Source organism: Cibotium barometz, chromosome 31, assembly GCF_041138505.1.
Source record: "Cibotium barometz isolate CiBa-2024 chromosome 31, ASM4113850v1, whole genome shotgun sequence".
Classification (NCBI taxonomy): Eukaryota; Viridiplantae; Streptophyta; class Polypodiopsida; order Cyatheales; family Cibotiaceae; genus Cibotium; species Cibotium barometz.
Window position 1 is genome coordinate 49,057,156 of NC_141076.1, and position 20,068 is coordinate 49,077,223.

Below are 20,068 nucleotides of genomic sequence, written 5' to 3' on the forward strand. Positions count from 1 at the left end.
TATTGCTGGGTGAGCCTCAGATCGGCCTGACTTGATGGCATGGGTCTTTTATGAGAAACATAAGGATATGTTGCACTTATTAGTGAAAAAAGCATTATTTGGAAGGGTAGTGGGATTTGTTTCTGTTTCAAAAAAGAGGTATACACATATATTATTGATATTGGAGGGTGCATGTAAACCTATTGAGATTGCTCACTATGATAAGTTGGTATGTGATGAACTTCCAAAAAAGGTGGTGTTTCTCGAGTTGCACAAGCTAATCAATCAGTGTAATGTTCATGGACCATGCGGGGAACTAAATATGTACTCTCCTTGCATGGTTAATGGGAGTTGCAAACTTCATTATCCTCGCAAGTTTTCTAAGACTACTATTGTTGATGACAATGAGTATCCAACTTACATGCGGCGAGATGATGGTAGTTTTATCCAAGTAAAGGATCATAGGGTGGATAGTCAATGGGTTGTTCCATATAACCCTTTTCTCTCTATGAGACACAAAGCTCATATTATCATAGAAGTATGCTCTACCATTGCAACAGTGGAATATTTGTATAATTATGTATATAAGGGACATAATAGAGCTACTATAAGCATATAAAAAATTATATTGATAAATTTTCTTGAAACGGGGAATATCATTATATTTTGGAACCTAGATTATTGCTAGGTTTATATGGTCCAAATGCTTACAACAAAAGCTTGGGCCGCTTGGAATTTACAATCTAAGATTGCAAAAGATAGCGGATCCGTTTCATGTACATGTACATGTAATGTTTGTAGGCTATGAAAAGCCTAAGTGTGTTTTTTTTCTCTTCATAAACATCTCCATCTCCCCCTTCTTTTCCACAAGTGATTAGGCTAGGGCCTTGCCTATTGCGTCTCACTGGAGAGAGAGAGAGAGAGAGAGAGAGAGAGAGAGAGAGAGAGAGAGCCCAATCGGTCATTCTTGAAGGCCACTGCAAAGCATATAGTAAGCAGTCATGGCAGAGAGAGATCTACTTGAAGCAATGACTCTCTTTCTCATCTCTAGCAGTGGACAAGCCTCCTCCCCTCCATAACCAACATCGCAGGCAGCCCGTTTCTCAGTTGGATCCACCAATCAGAAGAAGCTACTATTCTCAACTCTAAGTTCTAACAAGCAAGGAATCTTCTGCAAGGTGGTGCATTTCCCCTTCTACAATGGCTCCCTAAACTCCAGGAGCCATTCACATGCAATGTTTACTATAATGCTTTAATGCTATAAAAAGGACAAGCAAGATATTCATGCACACGTTAAAAAGGCATAGAGGTTGATCATATGGGAAACGAAATCCTTGAGTTCAAGTGCTATCTTTCATCACCTTTAGTTTTTGGGTCATTATTACCAAATGCTTCCATGGTGACCAAACCTACATTTTCATTGAATTATTCATTGAGCCTACCTTCAACAATCACCACATTTTATGCATATATTTGTGAGTCTTCATCAACCATCTGGAGCCATTTCTTGATTTCGTTTGGGTGTATTGTCTTGGACATGATCCTAAAATGTATGTGAAGGTCTTTGAAAGAGACCTACACGATCTATCAGCCTTCTTGTGCTGAATATAGTGATAGTATGATATGTGCTAATGCCAAAAGTGTAACATCACCTTTAGCCACTATATACTTCATTATGGGTCCAATACCAACAAGAGTTTGGACAATATTGCCCATGACCCTAGGCCATACATGTCAAGTCTAAGATTCAAGGTCCATGAGAGAGTGGAGTTGAAAGAAAGGAGAAAAGAGATGTCTCGTTAACGTGGAGTCGGGAACACGAGACATCGTTTACATGGAGTCCAAGACAATGATGGGTGAAGGTCACCATGAAAGCTTGGGCATGAGCTCCAAGAAGACATAGATGTCTATAGAGTAAAATATGATTAAAAACGTCCAATGCCCATGAGCCCTATGCTTAATATAGCCCAAGGCCCCCAAATGTAACATTTAAATGACCCTAAGCCCAAGTGCATAGGCCCCATCCCCCCCATGTGCATGTGCATACCAAATCTAATTCATTACAAATCATTCCCTCCTATAATGATTTCGTCCTCGAAATCGAAGGACAGTCGTGTACAAAACAAATACAAAGGCTATATACAAGACGCCCAATACATGAACAAGTGTGACCGTCATCGCTAGAGAACCAATACCAATACATGAATCTCATGACCCCTGGGGTCAAATGGAAAAGCTAAAGGACTCCTATCGATAACTTGTCGGTGACGCGACTAGCCAATCCTCCTGGGGGGGGGTCAAATGAATAGCCACAATGTAGATCATCCAACCATGAAACAAATATGTGACCTCCCGGATCAAAAGGAAAACATAATAGTGGATCCGACAATCCGAAACATAAATCCAACACCACATTGGTAAGAGGAACTCCATCATCCATGGTCATTGCACTGAATCCTCCTATCTCATAGAATCCTGTGACTAATATCCACACCATGTTGTGTACCATGGCGTGCCACATAATCATATATCATGCATCTCAAGTGACATAAGATGCATGTGAAAGTGAATGCCCTATTCCCATAGATCATAGAATCATATCAGCATCCATAAAATGTAAAGGTGCATGCCTCATAACTAGCATCCCCATGAACACAGGTGTGATCCTCAAGATCAGCATGTTTGCTACCAGTGCATACTTCATCGTCAACATGTATAATATGTGTAAAATTCATGTGATAGCCATGATCAATAGGAGTAGAACATGTCATCTAAAGACTATCATCATCTCCATGAACATGTATACCACTCATATATACATGATCATCAACACATGTACAGACAATCTCATCATAAGAAAGTCCTCTCTCAGATGCATCAAGATCCACATACTTCAACTCCCCATAGTCAAATAATAGACCATCATATGTCATCCAATTCGGACTCGAGAATGGATCATACAATGCATCCCCATAGACCTTCCACGAGTCACTCATCAATGCATCACCTCACCCAATGAATAATTGTCTAAAGCATAGTCATCATATGTATCATCAACACATGAGTCATCATCCCTTGTGTCAACAACAATTGTATGCACATCCAAAACATCCTTAATGATCATGTCTTCATGATCTCATGGCATCATATCATCAGCTGAAAATTGCATCAATCAAAGCACCTATGAAAACAGTCCAAGCATTTCCATTTTCAGCTTGTGTATTCCCATTGACCACGGACACATTGGTGGTGACTTGTCGAGAAAGAACCGCCATCGAGGTATCCTCATTTACTTGTTGTCCACACAAATTACAGCAAGTGTCTCATCCACTTCGACACCCACAATGTGTGCATAAAGACCCACATAGTCATACTCTATGCAATGACCAAATGTGATAGTGAATGGAAGTCCTCTTTTGCATCTTGCAACATTGAGTGCATAGTAAATCTTCTATCCCCACTCAAAGAAAGAGGAAGACCAAGTGTAGGCACCAACAATTCACAAATATTACCCCTCTTTATGTTGACTTCACTTGTAGAGGTTTTAGCATCAATCATTGCACATTGCCTCCTTCCAACAATCACTCCCTTTGAAGAAAATAGTGTTTGACTATGTGCCTCGTTGCTAGGCAAGGATGAAGTATATTGTTGATCCTTCCATTTTTTGAGAATACAACCTTATCCTTGATGCCTTTAAACTCATCACCATCCTCTCAGGCATCACCCAAGTTCTTGTGTTGATTGAAGAAGTCTTCAAATTGTTGTAAAGGACTCAAACCTTTCCCCCAATCCATCACATTCCCATTGCTTTGTGTAGGTAATCCTTCCATTAGAGCTCTTTGCTTGTGAATGGAATGCATTGGCCTATTTCAACCAATGACACATAATTCTGGTTCATACTTTCAATCAAAGCAGTTTGGTTCTTGTTCATACTCTCAACCAAACTCCTAAATGCATTGGCTTGTTGGGTCTGATTTTGGTCCATTGATTGAAGCATCAAACACATCATTTCCACAATTTGTTGTGTATCATTGCTTGCCAATGTCACTTGCACACTTGGGCCATCATGCCCACTTGCATTCACATGTGTTAGGTGACCGGCTCATCATAGCCATGCTCCAATCCTTCATCAATGTTCGTGCCTTCCTCATTGGTGACCGGCTCATCATAGCATGCTCCAATCCTACATCAATGTCTGTGCCTTCCTCATGTGCAAGCACATTCCCCATATTCTCTTCAAGTGACGTCTCTTTTTCCTTTTAAGGTCGAACCCTTGGCGTGCCATGGCTGAAAATGGAAAAAATGGGTGTAAGAGGTTCAAAACTTGTCAGAAATTGGAGATCTTTAGCTCTATGGATGGCCCTAGATGCGTACTACCCAACTATGCCAAAACAATAGAATTTCTATATGCCCTAGTATTCTTTGTTTTAGGGTTTTTGATACACTACTGAAAATGAAGAATTTACCCATAAAACCTTGAATACAGGTTAGAATCTTGATTGGATTTGGCTTGATGGATTGCTAATGGCTAGTACTACCCACTTCCTAAAGCAATTTACTTCAAGAAAAGGCTAGGTATTCTCTATTTTGACTTTTAGGTCAAAGTCAACTATGTTGGTTGACCTAGCAAATGACTTTTGAATCAAGTGGTTTTTGGTTTTTCGGGAAGCTTATAACATATACTAACCATCCATATGCTCAAATGTCACAATTGAGTTGCTATTTTTGACTAGGCCAAGTTTTAACCTAGCGGCGACACTTGCCGGTTGGGAATGCAATCCGTGTCGAAATTCAGCGTTTGAGTGCTCCAAATGTAGCTCTTGGATAGTACTTTCAATCTATGTAAATCACTTTAAAACAACCCCAATGGTTCCAGACTGAATTGATGATTTGTGCAGCTGCAAAAATCGCAAAATTGTCAAAATTTTGACATAATCCCCTTTGTATTTGGTGCGAAATCTCAAAGAATCTAATCATCAAATCATGTAACCAAAAGCATAGCAACATGGACTATCCAATGCCCATTGCAATTGCATCCAACCATTGTCACAAAATTTGCCCGCTATTAGCAATTCTCAATGCAAAACCATGCATATGCCCATTGCCAATCTTTGCGTTTGCATTTGCCACTTGATGATGACCGATTCGATGTAGCACGTTGCAAGTTTGGAATCCAAGAGCAAGGGCTTGGGCTATGTCTCTCCCACCGAGTACCTAACCCCTCACCGTATCGCTTTACCATGGCACTCACGGCACGGTGAGTTTAAGCCATGCTCCCCCCAGTCTCTCCTGCCCCCGATCTCTCCTCCACATACCGGGGTACCCTCACACATCACTAGTGACAAGAAATGAAAAGTGTAGTACAATGTGATGTAAAGAGTGATTGAATCTCAAATAGACAATTGAGATCACTTACAATTTGATTTTAAGCACGACTCATGCTCTTACAAGTACTCATATACTCAAGCATATACTAATGCTCATCTAATAATCTCACAATGATCTCAATAGATCCAAAAGCAATTAGAATCAATTGTTCAATACCCTTGCCTTGCTTAGCACCAATAATGCCCTTCAATGCTCCTCATAGCATGTGACCTTGCAAAGATTTAGCATGCCCTTCAATGCTCCTCATAGCATGTGACCTTGCAAAGATTTAGCAAATAAGATATGCTATTTGTATGTAATCAATCATGTGAAGCATCCATTAACAAGTGACAAGGCAATAGAGTCTCCGAATGCATAAAATCAATCACAAAATTCCTCAAGAGAGTAGGAATGATTGATTCTTGACAAAACTTTTCCCAATCTTTAGAGCTAAAATTGATTCAATGGCCAATGTGATGAAATGGCTTGCATAATGACATCATTAATTAATCATACGATGTTTATGCACTCCCAATGTCATGTATTAATGGTCAATGGTGATAAATAAGGTTTCTTGGTGAAAACCCTAATTTATGAACCATGAAATCAAGAAATAGGTAAAATCTTGCAACATTGTGATGTTAATCAATGTGTGAAGCAACACTGTGATATTAATCAATGTGTGAGTCATGTATTAATGGCCAATGGTGAGAAATTAAGGTTTCTTAGTGCAAATCCTAATTTATGAACCATGAAATCAAGAACTAGGTAAAATCTTACAACATTGTGATATTAATCAATGTGTGAATCTTGAGCTTCATCTTTGAGCTTCCCGCAATGTGAAGAATGGTGAAGAAAATGATGGCAACCTCACGATTCAAAACGTGCAAAATTAGCCAAGAAAAGAGACCATTGTGAAGCTTATTCTTCAGAGATCACTTGTTGCTAGTTGTTGGAGTGGCCAATATTGTGAGCCTTGAGCTCCAAAACACTCCAAGAAGAAGGCACATGCAGCTACAACCTCACGGGCAGAAATTGGCCATGAAATCCCCTAATGAGAGATTCTTTGTGAAGCCTATACTATGCCTTAACAAAACCCTAAGCTATGGCAAGGTTAAAGTCCATGATGGAGGCCAATATTGTGAGTCTTAAGCTCCAAAACACTCCAAGAAGAAGGCATAGGTGGCTGCAACCTCATGGGCAAAATCCCCTAATGAGAGGTTCTTTGTGAAGCCTATACCATGCCTTAAACAAAACCCTAAGCTATGGCAAGGTTAAAGTCCATGATGGAATAAAATATTGTGAGTCTTAAGCTCCAAAACACTCCACGACGAAGGCATAGGTGCATGCAACTTCATGGGCAGAAATTGCGCATGAAATCCCCTAATGAGAGGTTCTTTGTGAAGCCTATACCATGCCTTAAACAAAACCCTAAGCTATGGCAAGGTTAAAGTCCATGATGGAGGCTCCATCGCTCTCAAAAATCAAGCAAAGAAGAGGGCGAAAAGAAAAACGTTTTGACTAGCAAAACTAATCAAGATTAGTGAGATTAACGACTTTTTTTCCCCAAATCTAGTCCTGCAATTTGAAATTTGATGTGGTACCCAAATTTTTAGTTCACAGTAAGCCCATAGCCCAAAAGCTTTAGGAATTAATCATAGAAATAGGACTTTCAAAATTCAAGGTCACCATAGTCATCTTCTTGATCAAGAAAATCAAGAAAACTCAAGAAAATTGCTAGAAACGGATCGAAGGCATGGGCTTCGATACCAATGAAAGAAAGGAGGAACAAGATGACTCGTTAATGTGGAGCCAGAAACATAGGACATCATTTATATGGAGTCCAAGACATGGGTGAAGGTCACCATGGAAGTTTGGGCATGAGCTCCAAGAAGACATAGATGTCTATAGAGTAAAATATGATAAAAAAGATCCAATGCCCATGAGCCCTATGGCTAATATAGCCCAAGGCCCCCAAAAGTAACTGTGGATGACTCCGTCGGTCCTCGTTAGGGAACTCGAGGACTACCGACACAAACACTAGGGTTGGCGAAAAGGGAGCGTGTGTCGTGTTTTGTCTCTCTTTGTGTGAGCGAGGTGAGTAAGTGGTTAGTGGTAGGTGTGGTGTGAGTGAGGGCCCTGTAGGGATACTGCGGTGCTAGGTGGTGGTCAAAGAGCACGGTAGACAGTGTAGAGCATAGGTCTTGCATGTCTAACCAGTGAAGTCGACTCATCCTTGGCAGGTATACTTCCCTAAGAGGATCAAAGCGCAACATTGTATACCAAACTGTAGACAAGGATGATACAAGAGAGACTATGCTCCAACACAGAGAATGTCATACACCAGAGAATGTGCTCTCCGCCGAATGTGCTAGACTGAATGTGATACAAGAGAGTGTCTCCTCCACTCCAGAATGTGCTACAATGAATGTCCTACAAGAGAGTCTCCTATGTGAGAATGCGCTATAATGAATGTCCTACAAGAGAGTATCCTCCACTACCGAGAGAGTGCTCCCCTTATCTCCTCCTTCAGTGTCCTCCTCCTTGGGGATCCTCCTCCTCGAAGTCCCAACCTTCATCATGTAGTGTAGATGGAAGATCTTCCGTCGGGAAAAGGAAGATGGTGCTCAAGAGGATCTCGCCATCCCTCAAGAAAGGAAGAGGGACGTTGTCTCCATGAGTACCATCGGAGTTGGCCATGCACGTCGGAGATGTCGGAGGGCACCGACGGTGATGGCGGTCAGAGGTGCACTAGCGATGACGACGGTCGCAGCGGTCGGAGGTGGTGGTGGAAATCTCTTGGTGAAGTGTGGAGGACCTGGCTTCCTATCCACAGGACTTTAGATGACTCTGTCGGTCCTCGTTAGGGAACTCGAGGACTACCGACACAAACACTAGGGTTAAGAAAAAGGGAGCGTGGATCCTCTCAGGGAAGTATACTCGCCAAGAATGAGTCAACCTCACTGGCTAGACATGCAAGACCTATGCTCTACATTGTCTACCATGCTCTCCGACCACCACCTAGCACTGCAGTATCCCTACAGGCCTCTCACTCACACACCACCCACCATTGGCCACTCACTCACCTCACTCACACAGAGAGATAGACAATACAACACAAGAGAGCAACACTGTATACCAAACTATAGACAAGAATGATACAAGAGAGATTGTGCTCCAACACAGAGAATGTCATACACCAGAGAATGTGCTCTCCGCCAAATGTGCTAGAGTGAAGAGAGTCCCCATTGTGAGAATGTGCTACAATGAATGTCTTACAAGAGAGAGTCTCCTCCACTGTCGAGAGAGTGCTCCCCTTGTCTCCTCCTTGGGTATCCTTCTCCTCGAAGTCCCAACCCTCATCATGTAGTGTAGAGGGAAGATCTTCCGTCAAGAAAAAGAAGATGATGCTTAAGAGAATCTTGCCATCCCTCGAGAAAGGGAGAGGGGTGTTGCCTCCATGAGTGCCATCGGAGTTGGCCATCCACCTCAGAGATGTCGGAGGGCACCGGCGATAACGACGGTCGGAGTGGTCGGAGTGGTCGGAGGGCACCGACAATGACAACGGTCGAAGATGTTGAAGGGGCACCGGCGGTGACGGCTCGGAGATGTCAGGGCACCGGCGGTGACGACGGTCAGAGCCGTGACCATCGGAGGGCACCGGCAGTCGGAGATGTCGAAGGTGATAGTGGGAAGCTCTTGGAGTGTGGAGGACCTGGCTTCCCATCCACAGTAACATTTAAATGACCCTAAGCCCAAGTGCCTAGGCGCCATTCCCCATGTGCATGTGCATACCAAATCTACTTCATTACAAGAGTTTAGGGTGGCATCCAGGTGCTAGAAATTGTGGGTATACTTTATTGTGAACTACCACTTACATTTGGTCTTACTAAGGGGATGCTAGAGGTGTCCAACTGAGCGTTCACGTTTGTATGGTTCATTGGTTCTAAGGTTGTAACTCTAGATATATTAGAGGTGAAGAGCTAGGCAAAAAATTGTGATCATTATGGAAGCATTTTAGCGCTTTGCACACTATATCATGGTGCTTGGAGCTCGTTGAAGCTATAAAAGATGTACTTGCCTTGTGCTTATACACACTGATTCTTGGAGTGATTTCATTGCTTAATCTCTTGTGGTTATCAGTTAATAATTAGTATTTTTAGGCATGTTTATCATCACAACCTTTGAGCCACCATGAATCTTATCAAAATGTTTTTTAGAAGATGCACATGGCATTCCCTAGATGCTATTAGAACAAAAATGGAAATTTTGATGTGTCGTGATATAGGAGATGCTCGAAGGCCACTCTGAAGTACTAGTGTGTGCTTCCAAACTAAGGATGCGAGCTCAATCTCCATTCAGGGAATGGAATTACATTTATCAACCAAAAACACCTCAAATGACTTTTGTTTGACATGCAGGAGGGAGACAGTGGAGACAGTGGAGACAAAAGTTGACAACTAGAGATTATTGCAAGCTGTCTGAATCATGTGCGCCAAGGATGAACAGTGAACACACACACCACTAGCAAGCTTTCCTTTTTAGGGCCGTCATGCCCGTTTTTGGCATTTCGATTATCAAAGACATGCAAATTTTCAAGAAGCCAGTCAAAGAATACACATTGGGTAAAAAGCGTACATTATCAAGAGTTCCCGTCGATTTTGAAAATGAAGCCAAATGATTTTTCACATTGATGCATCTTCAACCGTACCAAAAAACAGTGAGCTGATCCTTGAGACTTTTCTGATCCTCCTCTTAATTTCCAAAAGCTGAGATCATCTTGTATACAAAAAGCTAGATGCTGAAGAACATCACTTGAGAAGTATACAATTCATGTGGTATACTATAGATTTGTTCTAGCATGGCATGACATGGAAAGAACTTGACACTAGACAAAACAACATCTAAAGCATTTCTGGACATTCTCCCTCAAGTCTGCACTCTCGAAATAAGTGTCCTCTTCTTGAGGATTGACTTCATGGAAGTATGCAGCATAATCTTCATCATTACTACCTTCAAATATCTGCTTTGCTAGCCATTCCTTTTCACATGCCTTAAAATGAGCATCTTCTTCCATGGCGCCTGCTCCGACTAGGCGATAAACAAAGACTTTCTTCTTCTGCCCGATTCGGAAAGCACGGCTGATGGCTTGCCGTATGACTGCTGGATTCCACGATACATCTAGCAACACAATCCTAGAAGCCCCAATAAGAGACACACCTTCTCCACACGTTCTAATCGATGCAAACAGTATCCTAGCCTTAGGATCTTGATTGAACCTGTCTATCATGGTCTCCCTCTCTTCAGGGGACATCTTCCCTACAATCCTCAAGATCTCTTTATTCCGGTGCCATCCCCAAGTCCTTACCAGCATTCTTTCTAGAAGATAAAGAGGGGTTAGATACTGGCAAAACAGTAGAATCTTCTCTTTCAATGGCACACACAGCCGCAGCATGTCAAGGACAAATTTGGTCTTCACACTGTTCCTTGGGTCCTCATCACTATCCTGCCAGCAGGTGGCATCATTATCTGTTGCATCCGGGTCAATTTTTAAAAGAGATGGATGTATGCAAACCATGGCAGATTTGATGCCCCGATCCATTGGTGTCTCCAGCTTGGTTTGCACGCAGGAAAGTGCTTCTTCTTGCATGTTAGTCAGCTTCAAGATAATGGTCAAGTCAATCAAACCAGGCAACTCCTGCAAAATCTGCCCCTTGTACCAGTGAACGAAGGACCGGGAGAGCCGGCGAAGCAGGCCAATTGCACCCTTTCTCTCCTCCTTTTCTCCAGACTTAATGGTGCATCCCAAACCCTCGAACAGCTTATATTCTAGTGTTTCTCTGCCTGATCTCCTCTTTGTGGACTTTGATGTAGTGACCCTGGTTCTCATGGGTGATGAGCTTGTTTTCATCAGTGCTTCTAGTAGGCTTTTTGTACATGATGCATCTGAGGCCATGAAGTCGGGTCTCACAAGGTGATACAAGTTGAAGAGCTCATTAAAATTGTTTTGAAAGAGTGTGCCGGAGAGGAGGACACGCCGTTTGGTTTGCACCTGCGACAGGCTCTCCAAGATCTGGGTATATCTGGTCCGAGGACAGTGGCCTTCATCTAGTATGAGGAGCCCAGGAACTTCGAGAAGAAGCTTCTTGATCTCCAAGGAAACCGTGGTGCCATGGTCACTAACCAACCTGGAAAACATGGAATAACCTACCAATAAGACACTCTTTTTTGCCTTCCACTCTCTGAGCATCTGAAGCTGACTGTATTTTTGTTGGGCACCAACATGATTGTCATCGCAATCTTGTGATTCTGATATGTGCCGTGTTGTACTGTGAGCTTCATACAGGTTGAACACCACGATGTCTTCAACCTTCCACTTTGAGAACTCTCTCATCCACACACAAACAATTCCTTTGGGCGCAATGATTAGAGGCCTCTCCTCTGGAAATGTGCTCTGAAAGCTCTGCAGAAATGCAATAATGAGAAAAGACTTTCCTGTTCCAGGAGCATGTGCTAGAATACAGCCACTAGGTTCATCTTGGATAAGATTACGTTGTAGGAAGTTAAATCCATCTTTCTGATGTATGTGCATCTTGTCGCTGTATAGTGGATGCAAGACAAGAGATTGGGTTGTCTGCTGCATGGATAACTCCAACCCATCAGAATGCTCATCTAAAGCTAAAGCTGTATTTAATTCCTTCTCAAGAAGCTGTGTTTTTCTTCGCTTTCTCCTGAGAGGCTGGACACATGCACAAAACCATTTCTTAACATCAGCATAAAGACTCAAAAGCAATCATCACATATGAGAGAGAGAGAGAGATTAAGCGTCTACTAAAGACCCAATGGGCCTATGACCAAAATGATACAATACAAATGATTAAGCGTCCATGGCATATCTCATCATGGAATGGAAAATAAAATAGAACAAATCAAAACTATCTCATTGGAATGATACAAAGCATGGGGCTAATGTGTATGGCCACGAGGTCTCCCTCAGCTACGTCACGTGGAAAGGTGGCTCGATGGCGATGGTGCACGTCTTGGATCTGGAGCTGATGAAGGGATCTAGGTCAAGTCGCGGGGGGGGGCACGATCCCCTCATCAGCTCCAGATCTAGGACATGCTCCATCGCCATCGAGCGATCTTTCCACGTGACATAGCTAAGGGAGACCTCTCGGCCATACTCATTAGGCCCATGCTTGATATTTTGGAGTGGTATATACCATCTATTGGGGGTTGATGCTTCTCTCATGTTTCATGTTCCTAATATTCCATGATGAGATTTCCATGGATAGTCTTGTATCACTCCAGTGAGAGAGTTTTGATTTGTTCTATTTTATTTTCCGTTCCATGCATATCTAATGATGAGATATGCCATGGACATTATTGTTTTCTTTGGTCTCATAGGCCCATAGGGTCTTTCGTAGACGCTTAATATATCTTTCTTTCTTTCTTCTTCTTCTTCTTCTTCTTCTTCTCTCTCTCTCTCTCTCTCTCTCTCTCTCTCTCTCTCTCGTCACACCAGCCTTGATGTATGAAGCAGCCTTCTAGGGGCCAAATTTATCCAATATGTGGATTGGCAGAGTCCACACCCGGTTCTCCAGGTAGAGTTTGCCGCAGCCCAGACGGTAGTGGATGCGCTCTTCCAGATAGTCACATACCTCCATTGCATCAGTCCCATGGATTCCCACAGGTACCCAAGGCTTGTCCTGGAGTTCTCGAGACAACTAGCACTCGAGGGCCACCCTGGAGTATGGTATGCCCGAGTTTCCACTTTGTTCTCAAGATATGGTCTCCGCATGGACCGCTACCCCTTCAGTACAGTTTGGACTCCCCTTTTCTCCAGCTTTCTCATGAGAACACCAACCAGGTTATCTGGTTAGATCTTCTCAGCTGAGAGAGAGAGAGGTGGACACAACATAAACAATCAAAACAAAATAATAGCTCTTACAAGCAAATGCTGTCTCTCCTTCTTCGGTACATTCTATTCCAGCAAGCAACTAAGGTCTCCTCAGCCCAGCCACCACCTCCCCCCCCTCTCTCCAAGAATCCAGAAGGGTCTCTGAATCTTTCTCCAGTGGCAACAAAGGTCTACGAATATGTTCACACAAGTGAAAGAGAGTAAAAATGAAAGCCTTTGTGCCATCAATGGTCTCGATGCATCGTGACCTCCACATTTTCCAAGCTGTCAGGCTCGCAATAATCTCCCAATCTGTATCAACTACTGCATGCAGTGGCCTGATATCTGAAAATCCACGTCCAAGGAGACCACCTATACCACCCATCTGTCTGCACATATAATAAATGTACCCAGGTATAAGCTCAAGCACAAATCTGGCCCTCTTTGGCCTGGACATTTCTCTCACTGATTCAAAGATCAGCAGGCTGTTTCTCATCCTCCACAATCTTCTGAAGTTCACCTATCTTCATAGGGTTTAGTCCCTAGCACCTGAGCGTCTACCAAGGATTGCACTTGCCTCTTCAATACAGCTGGCTAGCACTGTATGTGGATGGTATTATAGGACTATCAGATGACTCTTTCCCATGGCATTCAAATGGATAACCTGCTAACTGTGATGTGCGGAAGTCTTCTTTCAGCCCTAAGCACTGCATAGGAACACTTGATGCACGAACAATCAGCATAGACAAAGAATAGAGAGAGAGAGAGAGAGAGAGAGAGAGAGAGATGGCTGTATATTCAGTATATTCATAGCATATTAAAAAGGTTACAATATCTTTGGCCTTAGGCCTTTCCAAAAGGCTACTCCAGGGACCTCCATCAAGGAGTAAGATCCCAAACAATGAGCAAGGAGATGCCTTTTATAGGCACAAACATGCCCAAGAAGCTGGCCAACTGCTGGTCGGCCAGCAGAAAATCCCGATAAATTCTATAGGCTGCCAACCTGCTCCAGAAGTACTCCAAAACTGGCTAACAGGGTCCTTGTCCTTTGGACGATCTTCTGTACCTTGTCTGGTCCTGGCATGAGCCCTAATCTAGCTGTTTATTCTGCTGCCTAGCAGGGTTAGCCTTGGATTATGAGCCATGTGTGCACATGACACTATCTTTTTCCAATACAGCCTTGATGCCCCCAACTGCCACCTCAGCAAAAATGAGCTGAATGGAGTTATCCGGATGGACATCCTCCACCTTCATTTACTTTGGATATGGATTGAATCGCCTCATCTTTCAACAAAGATGCAGTTTTGTAAGGATGATGCAGTTTGGCTGATGGTAATTAGACATCCCAAGCACAAAACCTACCGTTAGGGAAGGGCAAGCAGCGATGATCCAGAGTTGCTACAACCGCCTGATGTATATCCTTGGTCTGGCGGAACTTACTGCTGAAGCTCATTGGGAAAGGATGTATGGTTACACGTAGATGCCCAAATTGGGAGGCATAAAACACCTTTGAACATGCTATTCACTTCCTCTAGATAGTGATGGTAGGTGGCAACCAAAATATGCATCTCTTAATGTTCTAATAATATACTTTTATATTTAAAAAATCCTATAAACATTTCCAAAAGGTAGAAGAGAGTAAAGTCGGCTTACATTTCCCCACGTGAAATTGTATATAGTCTCTATGTCTTGGCCAACAAGCCCGCAGTGAGTGCACACCATGCCCACATCATCTTTTACAAAAAATTCATGGTTGCACTCATGATTTTCCTTGTTTCTTGACTCTACTTGGCTCTCCCCTTGTCCCTGAACACAAAGCAATGCAGTAAGATATATACCCTGCATTTTTACTGCCTTACTAAAAGCTGAACAGCTTAAATAACAAATATTCATAAAGCAAAAAAATACTGACAAGATCTTTATTTCAAGAATCACAACTTTGTAGCCTTAAAACCAGGAGTTAAAATAAAAAAACCGATTCCTAGCACATGCAGCTCCAATCCTCACATGCATCATGCTAGGGCTCCAAGTTAGGATTTGGGTTTAGCAGCAAAATCAGCCCAGCAAAATCAGCCCATGTGAGGCCTAATTTATGAAGGGACAATTTTTTGCAATACTTTCTAAGATTCACAGCTACGCGTGCTCGAGCTGGAGCCCCCTTGCCTGCGTTCGAGCGCCTTCCCCTTCCCCATCACCCCCGCCCCGTCTCTCCTTCTCTCGTCTTCCTTCCCCTGCTGTCACCTGGCCATCACTGTTGGGAAATGCCTAGCAATACCCACACATTATGGGGGAGCCACAAAGCCAAAGGTGTTTTGCCTATAACCTTAAGAGGGAATCAAAGCCATGTAAAAGAGCACATAAAGTGGAAAAGATTTACCAAGGAATCTCTACATTTGCAAGTGGGGATGCATGCATGTGGAGCATTCAATGTAGCCCACACTATTGACCTCTAGCCCACATGGATGATGGAGAGAATCATGGAAAAGGGGATCTAGATCCACAAATCAAGGGGAGCTTTATTAGCACCTAATGCTCATCTTGACATTCTTATGCACTAAGCTAATCCTTGTATCTCAAGCCTATTTAAGAGGCATCACATCAATGAATCAAGCATGTGTTTATCTCATCTTTATTCTCATTGTCATTATGCTAATGCTAGTTTGATTAACACTAACTCTTTAACCAATCATTATGCTAATCCAAGCCTTAATCTACTTTGAGCCTCCATGATTAGCCTCTAACAATCTACAACATTTGTTATCATAGCCCTGGTTATCCATGTCTAGATCTTAATCACCTTGTTAATCATCATTACCTAAGTTAGTTGTTTCACTAATCCTTCTCTACCCACCTCTGATTTTCAGCTCATAGCAGCCAGCCTTTGCATCCCTACTCAAATCCCTTCAAGCCTGATCTTCCTCAAGCCGAGGTGTCCCCTCACACAGCTCCAGGATGGCGGATTTGCGCGAATCAGTGCTGATCAAGCACTTGCAGCTGGCGCCATCATTTTTGGGGGAACAGCTTCATCTGCTTCATCTCATCAAATCAGAACCCAAGGAGCTAGCCCTGGGGGTTTTTGAGCATGCTGAACACGATGGTGACAGCTGTTTTGCGCAACAATGCCAGCAGCATGGAGATCTAGCTCTGTGAACCTGCGCACTGCTCTCTTAAAAAACGAGCTGGAAAGTGGAGTGTTCTACAACCACCAAAGCCCTGGACATACCAATACCATCAAGAGCACAAGGTATACCTGCACCAATTTTGCCTCACATTGCTCAATTTTGCCAGTACCCCCAAATCTGCATATCTACACAGTTTCAGTGATTAACACTAATTGCAGTGTTAATTCTTGGGCTTGGTTCGTCAAAACCAATATTCGGGTGTTGCTATTCAAGGATATAACCTCATTTAGCGTTTTTCCTCTCATTTGGTAGCTCATTCTGATTCTCCAAGCTTTGGTGTATTCTTGCACATTATGATTAAGGGAGAGTTATCATTAATTAGTGATTTAGAGTGTCATTAGCCTTAATCCTGGTTGTCAAAGCATTAGACACTGCTTGGGAGAGTCTCCTGTGTAAGACCTTGCTTCATGTCTTCATACCCAATAGAAAAATTCTCAAGAGAGGGTCTCCACACCTGGCAGATGAAGGTGAAGTTCATGCTCATGCAAGAATTTTTATGGGGTATTGTTAATGGAAAAGATCCATGTCTTGAAGGGGGAGATAAGGTTTGGAGTGTGAGAGATGAGAAAGCTCTTAGCATCATTGCATTGGGCATAGAAGATAACATGATTTATTGCATAGCAAGCAAGAGCACTTCTAAAGAGGCATGGCAGGAGTTAGAGAATATGTTTGGGGCTAAAGGGAGAAATTCTAAGATTTTTTTAAGATAAGATTCTATGTTTGGATATATCTCATCATGAAAATTCTACTCATTTGAACTTCATGAAGAGTTTAATGCTCCAACTCTCATCCATTGGAGGACCTATTCAAGACAAGGATGCCATCGTTGTCCTCCTCACCCTACTCAACATTAGTTTCTACTCTCAAGAACCTTCCCACTTTTGAAGGCATAGCAGCTGCTCTACTTGAAGAGGAGAAGATCAAGGAAAGGACACATGGACCAGATCGGGCTTTCTTCACCAACAACAGCTTCAACAAAGGACCACCAAAAGCAACAGGCAAGATAAAGTGTAACTTTTGTGGTAGGAACAACCACATTGAGAAGGACTGTTACTTCAAGAAGAAGGCACAGTCCCAAGCTAACTTTGCAGGTGAAGATGAAAATCAAGGTGACAAAGCCTCTTGCTTAGAAGAGGCACACATGGTCCAAGAAGATTGGGCTTTCTAAACATCAAGACCAGTGGCCAACCCCATTGAGAAATCTACCCGTTGTAAACCCCGAATGCAAAATGGTGTAACCCTATGTGAAAATCCATATAAATCTAGGATACCTAGTAAAGATGGTGAGTCACCAAAATAGAGGTCAATCCATGTATGCCGTGGCCCGTAATAGGTGGCTATTACTTGGAGGGGGAATTTGTTGGGAAATGCCAAGCAATACTCACACATTATGGGGGAGGCTGGGAGCCACAAAGCCAGAGGTGTTTTGCCTATAACCTTAGAGTGAATCAAAGCCACATAAAAGAGCATGTAAAGTGGAAAAGATTTACCAAGGAATCTCTACATTTGCAAGTGGGGATGCATGCATGTGGGGCATTCAACGTAGCCTAGATGGATGATGGACAGAATCATGGAAAAGGGGATCTAGATCCACAAATCAAGGGGAGCGTTATTAGCACCCAACCCTCATCTAAACATGCTTATGCACTAAGGTAATCCTTGTATCTCAAGCCTATTAAAGAAGCATCACATCAATTAATCAAGTGTGTGTCTATCTCATCTCTATTCTCATTGTCATTATGTTGTTATTAACATTAATCCCAACTCATTAGCCAATCATTATGCTAATCCAAGCCTTAATCCATTGTGAGCCTCCATGATTAGCCTCTAACAATCTACAACAATTGCTTCCGCCTTATTCGGCTTCTTTCCGCCCCGCCTCCATCCTACGCCCCTTTCTTCCTATCTCCCCGCCGTCTGGCCCTCTCGATCCGCGTTTCTTTCTCCCCCCTCTGCTTATGTCAGTCATTGTTCATCTCCCCCCCTTGTTTCTTCCTTCCGCCGCCTCTACACAGCCCCCACCCCCCCCCCGGGCCCTTCCCCCACCCTTGCCACCTCCTCATCCTCCTTTTTGCATCTTGGCCTTGATCTGCCCCCGCCCTGCCCCTTCGTCCTCCCCTTTTCCTCGTGTTTCGACCCCCCCGCACGGTTCGCGCTCCACGCGTGAAGGAGAGGGCTTGGTTTCTTCTTTCCTTTTGTGGCACCGTGTTGCCACCACTGGTCCTTTTCCTTAGGACTCCATGGCACACACTCCATGAACCCCGACCAATGCCGCCCCTCCCTGTCCGTCTTTCTCTAAAGCGGACCTCTAGCTCCTCGCAGACAATTGCCTCTCTTGAGGCCTGCACATCAATATGCAAGCTAGTTGGTAGCGCCCGACAAGTGGAAAGCTTTTGTAGGCTAGCCTCATCAACAAGCCCGGCAAGATCACTAATATTCATCCTCTAGGGCGTGGATGTGAGGGCAAAAAGACAAAAAGACCGGATGTATGAGATATCAGAGCAAATCAATACAGCATGGAGTAGATGAGTGAGTATATGTATACTAATAAATGAAATCTAGTACAAAGTCCCTCTGATGTGAGATGAAGCACGGTCGGTGTCGAATGAGCAGAGCGGGCAGCTATTGAGTTGTGCCATCATGGGGTTTTCACTCACTCATGCGTCCATTAAAAAAATGATAAATAATCTGGATGGTTTCACATGCACTCTGCACTATAGTGCATGGTGACAAGATGGCTCATCATCATCAATGCAACATTATACATTATTAGTACCCTTTAGGATGATAATTGTCGTACACCTTGACCCCATTGTAATCCTCAGTCCAGGATAAGTTAGGCACGAGCTACGTAGGTTTTTCTTCAGCCACAGCGAGTCAATCAGTCAGTCAAGTCCCTTAACCCACTTGAAGAGATTCATTCATGCATGTAGAGTCAATAGAAACCTTAGGGTTTGCATTAGAAAGCACTCTGCATATTGCATATCATTCATCCATTGCATATACATCATTGCAGAAGCCTTCAAATAACATCTAGTATTTATCTGGCATTTCTTCCATAATTTACAGCATTTAATACCATTTATTTATCATGAACAAGTCGTGTAGCATAAATAGCCACAATCGGCCAGCTTCACAACCAACCGACTAGCACTTGGGAGCATATATATAGGTTTGCTTTTGCACCATTCCATCATTAACATCATTATTCAGCCAACAAGCCATCAACGCTTGGAGCCTTCAGCCCAAGGAGCATAAGCGATTGTGGAGCATTCAGCATACCGGCCCTCAGTGTTTCATCCATCAGCACCTAGGAGCATCAACGCATGAGCATTCAGCCTTCATTCATCAAAACGCAGCATCTATAGCATTCAGCCCTTCAGGACACCTTGCGTTTTCAGCATACATACAGTTTTTAGCATACCTATCTTCATCGTTTTGCTACAGCACTTTGGTGAAGGTAAAACTCAGCATTCATACATAGCCTACAAACAGTCCCAATCAGCCCATACCTCAGCCTCAGATTTGCAGCCTTCCCTCATTCCATTGGGAAGAGTGCATAGGCTTGAGATTGGTCATCATTGGTGCTTCTACAGCCGTGTACAGTTCAGCCCGACTCTTGGTCCTCAGAGATCTTGCA

At 43.2% G+C, this 20,068-nt stretch overlaps 1 protein-coding gene across 1 annotated transcript in view; it reads right to left on the minus strand.

Moving 5' to 3' along the window:
* Window positions 1–10,005: 10,005 nt before the first annotated feature.
* Window positions 10,006–20,068, minus strand: part of LOC147620971 (protein CHROMATIN REMODELING 35-like) — a 53,471-nt gene continuing 43,408 nt past the window's right edge. The window contains exons 3-4 of the mRNA XM_086825263.1: window positions 14,900–15,052; window positions 10,006–12,085 (exon numbers count right to left, since the gene is read on the minus strand). Coding sequence (XP_086681389.1) covers window positions 10,235–12,085; window positions 14,900–15,052 — 2,004 coding nt within the window. The 3' untranslated portion in view covers window positions 10,006–10,234. The remainder of the gene's footprint in view (window positions 12,086–14,899; window positions 15,053–20,068) is intronic.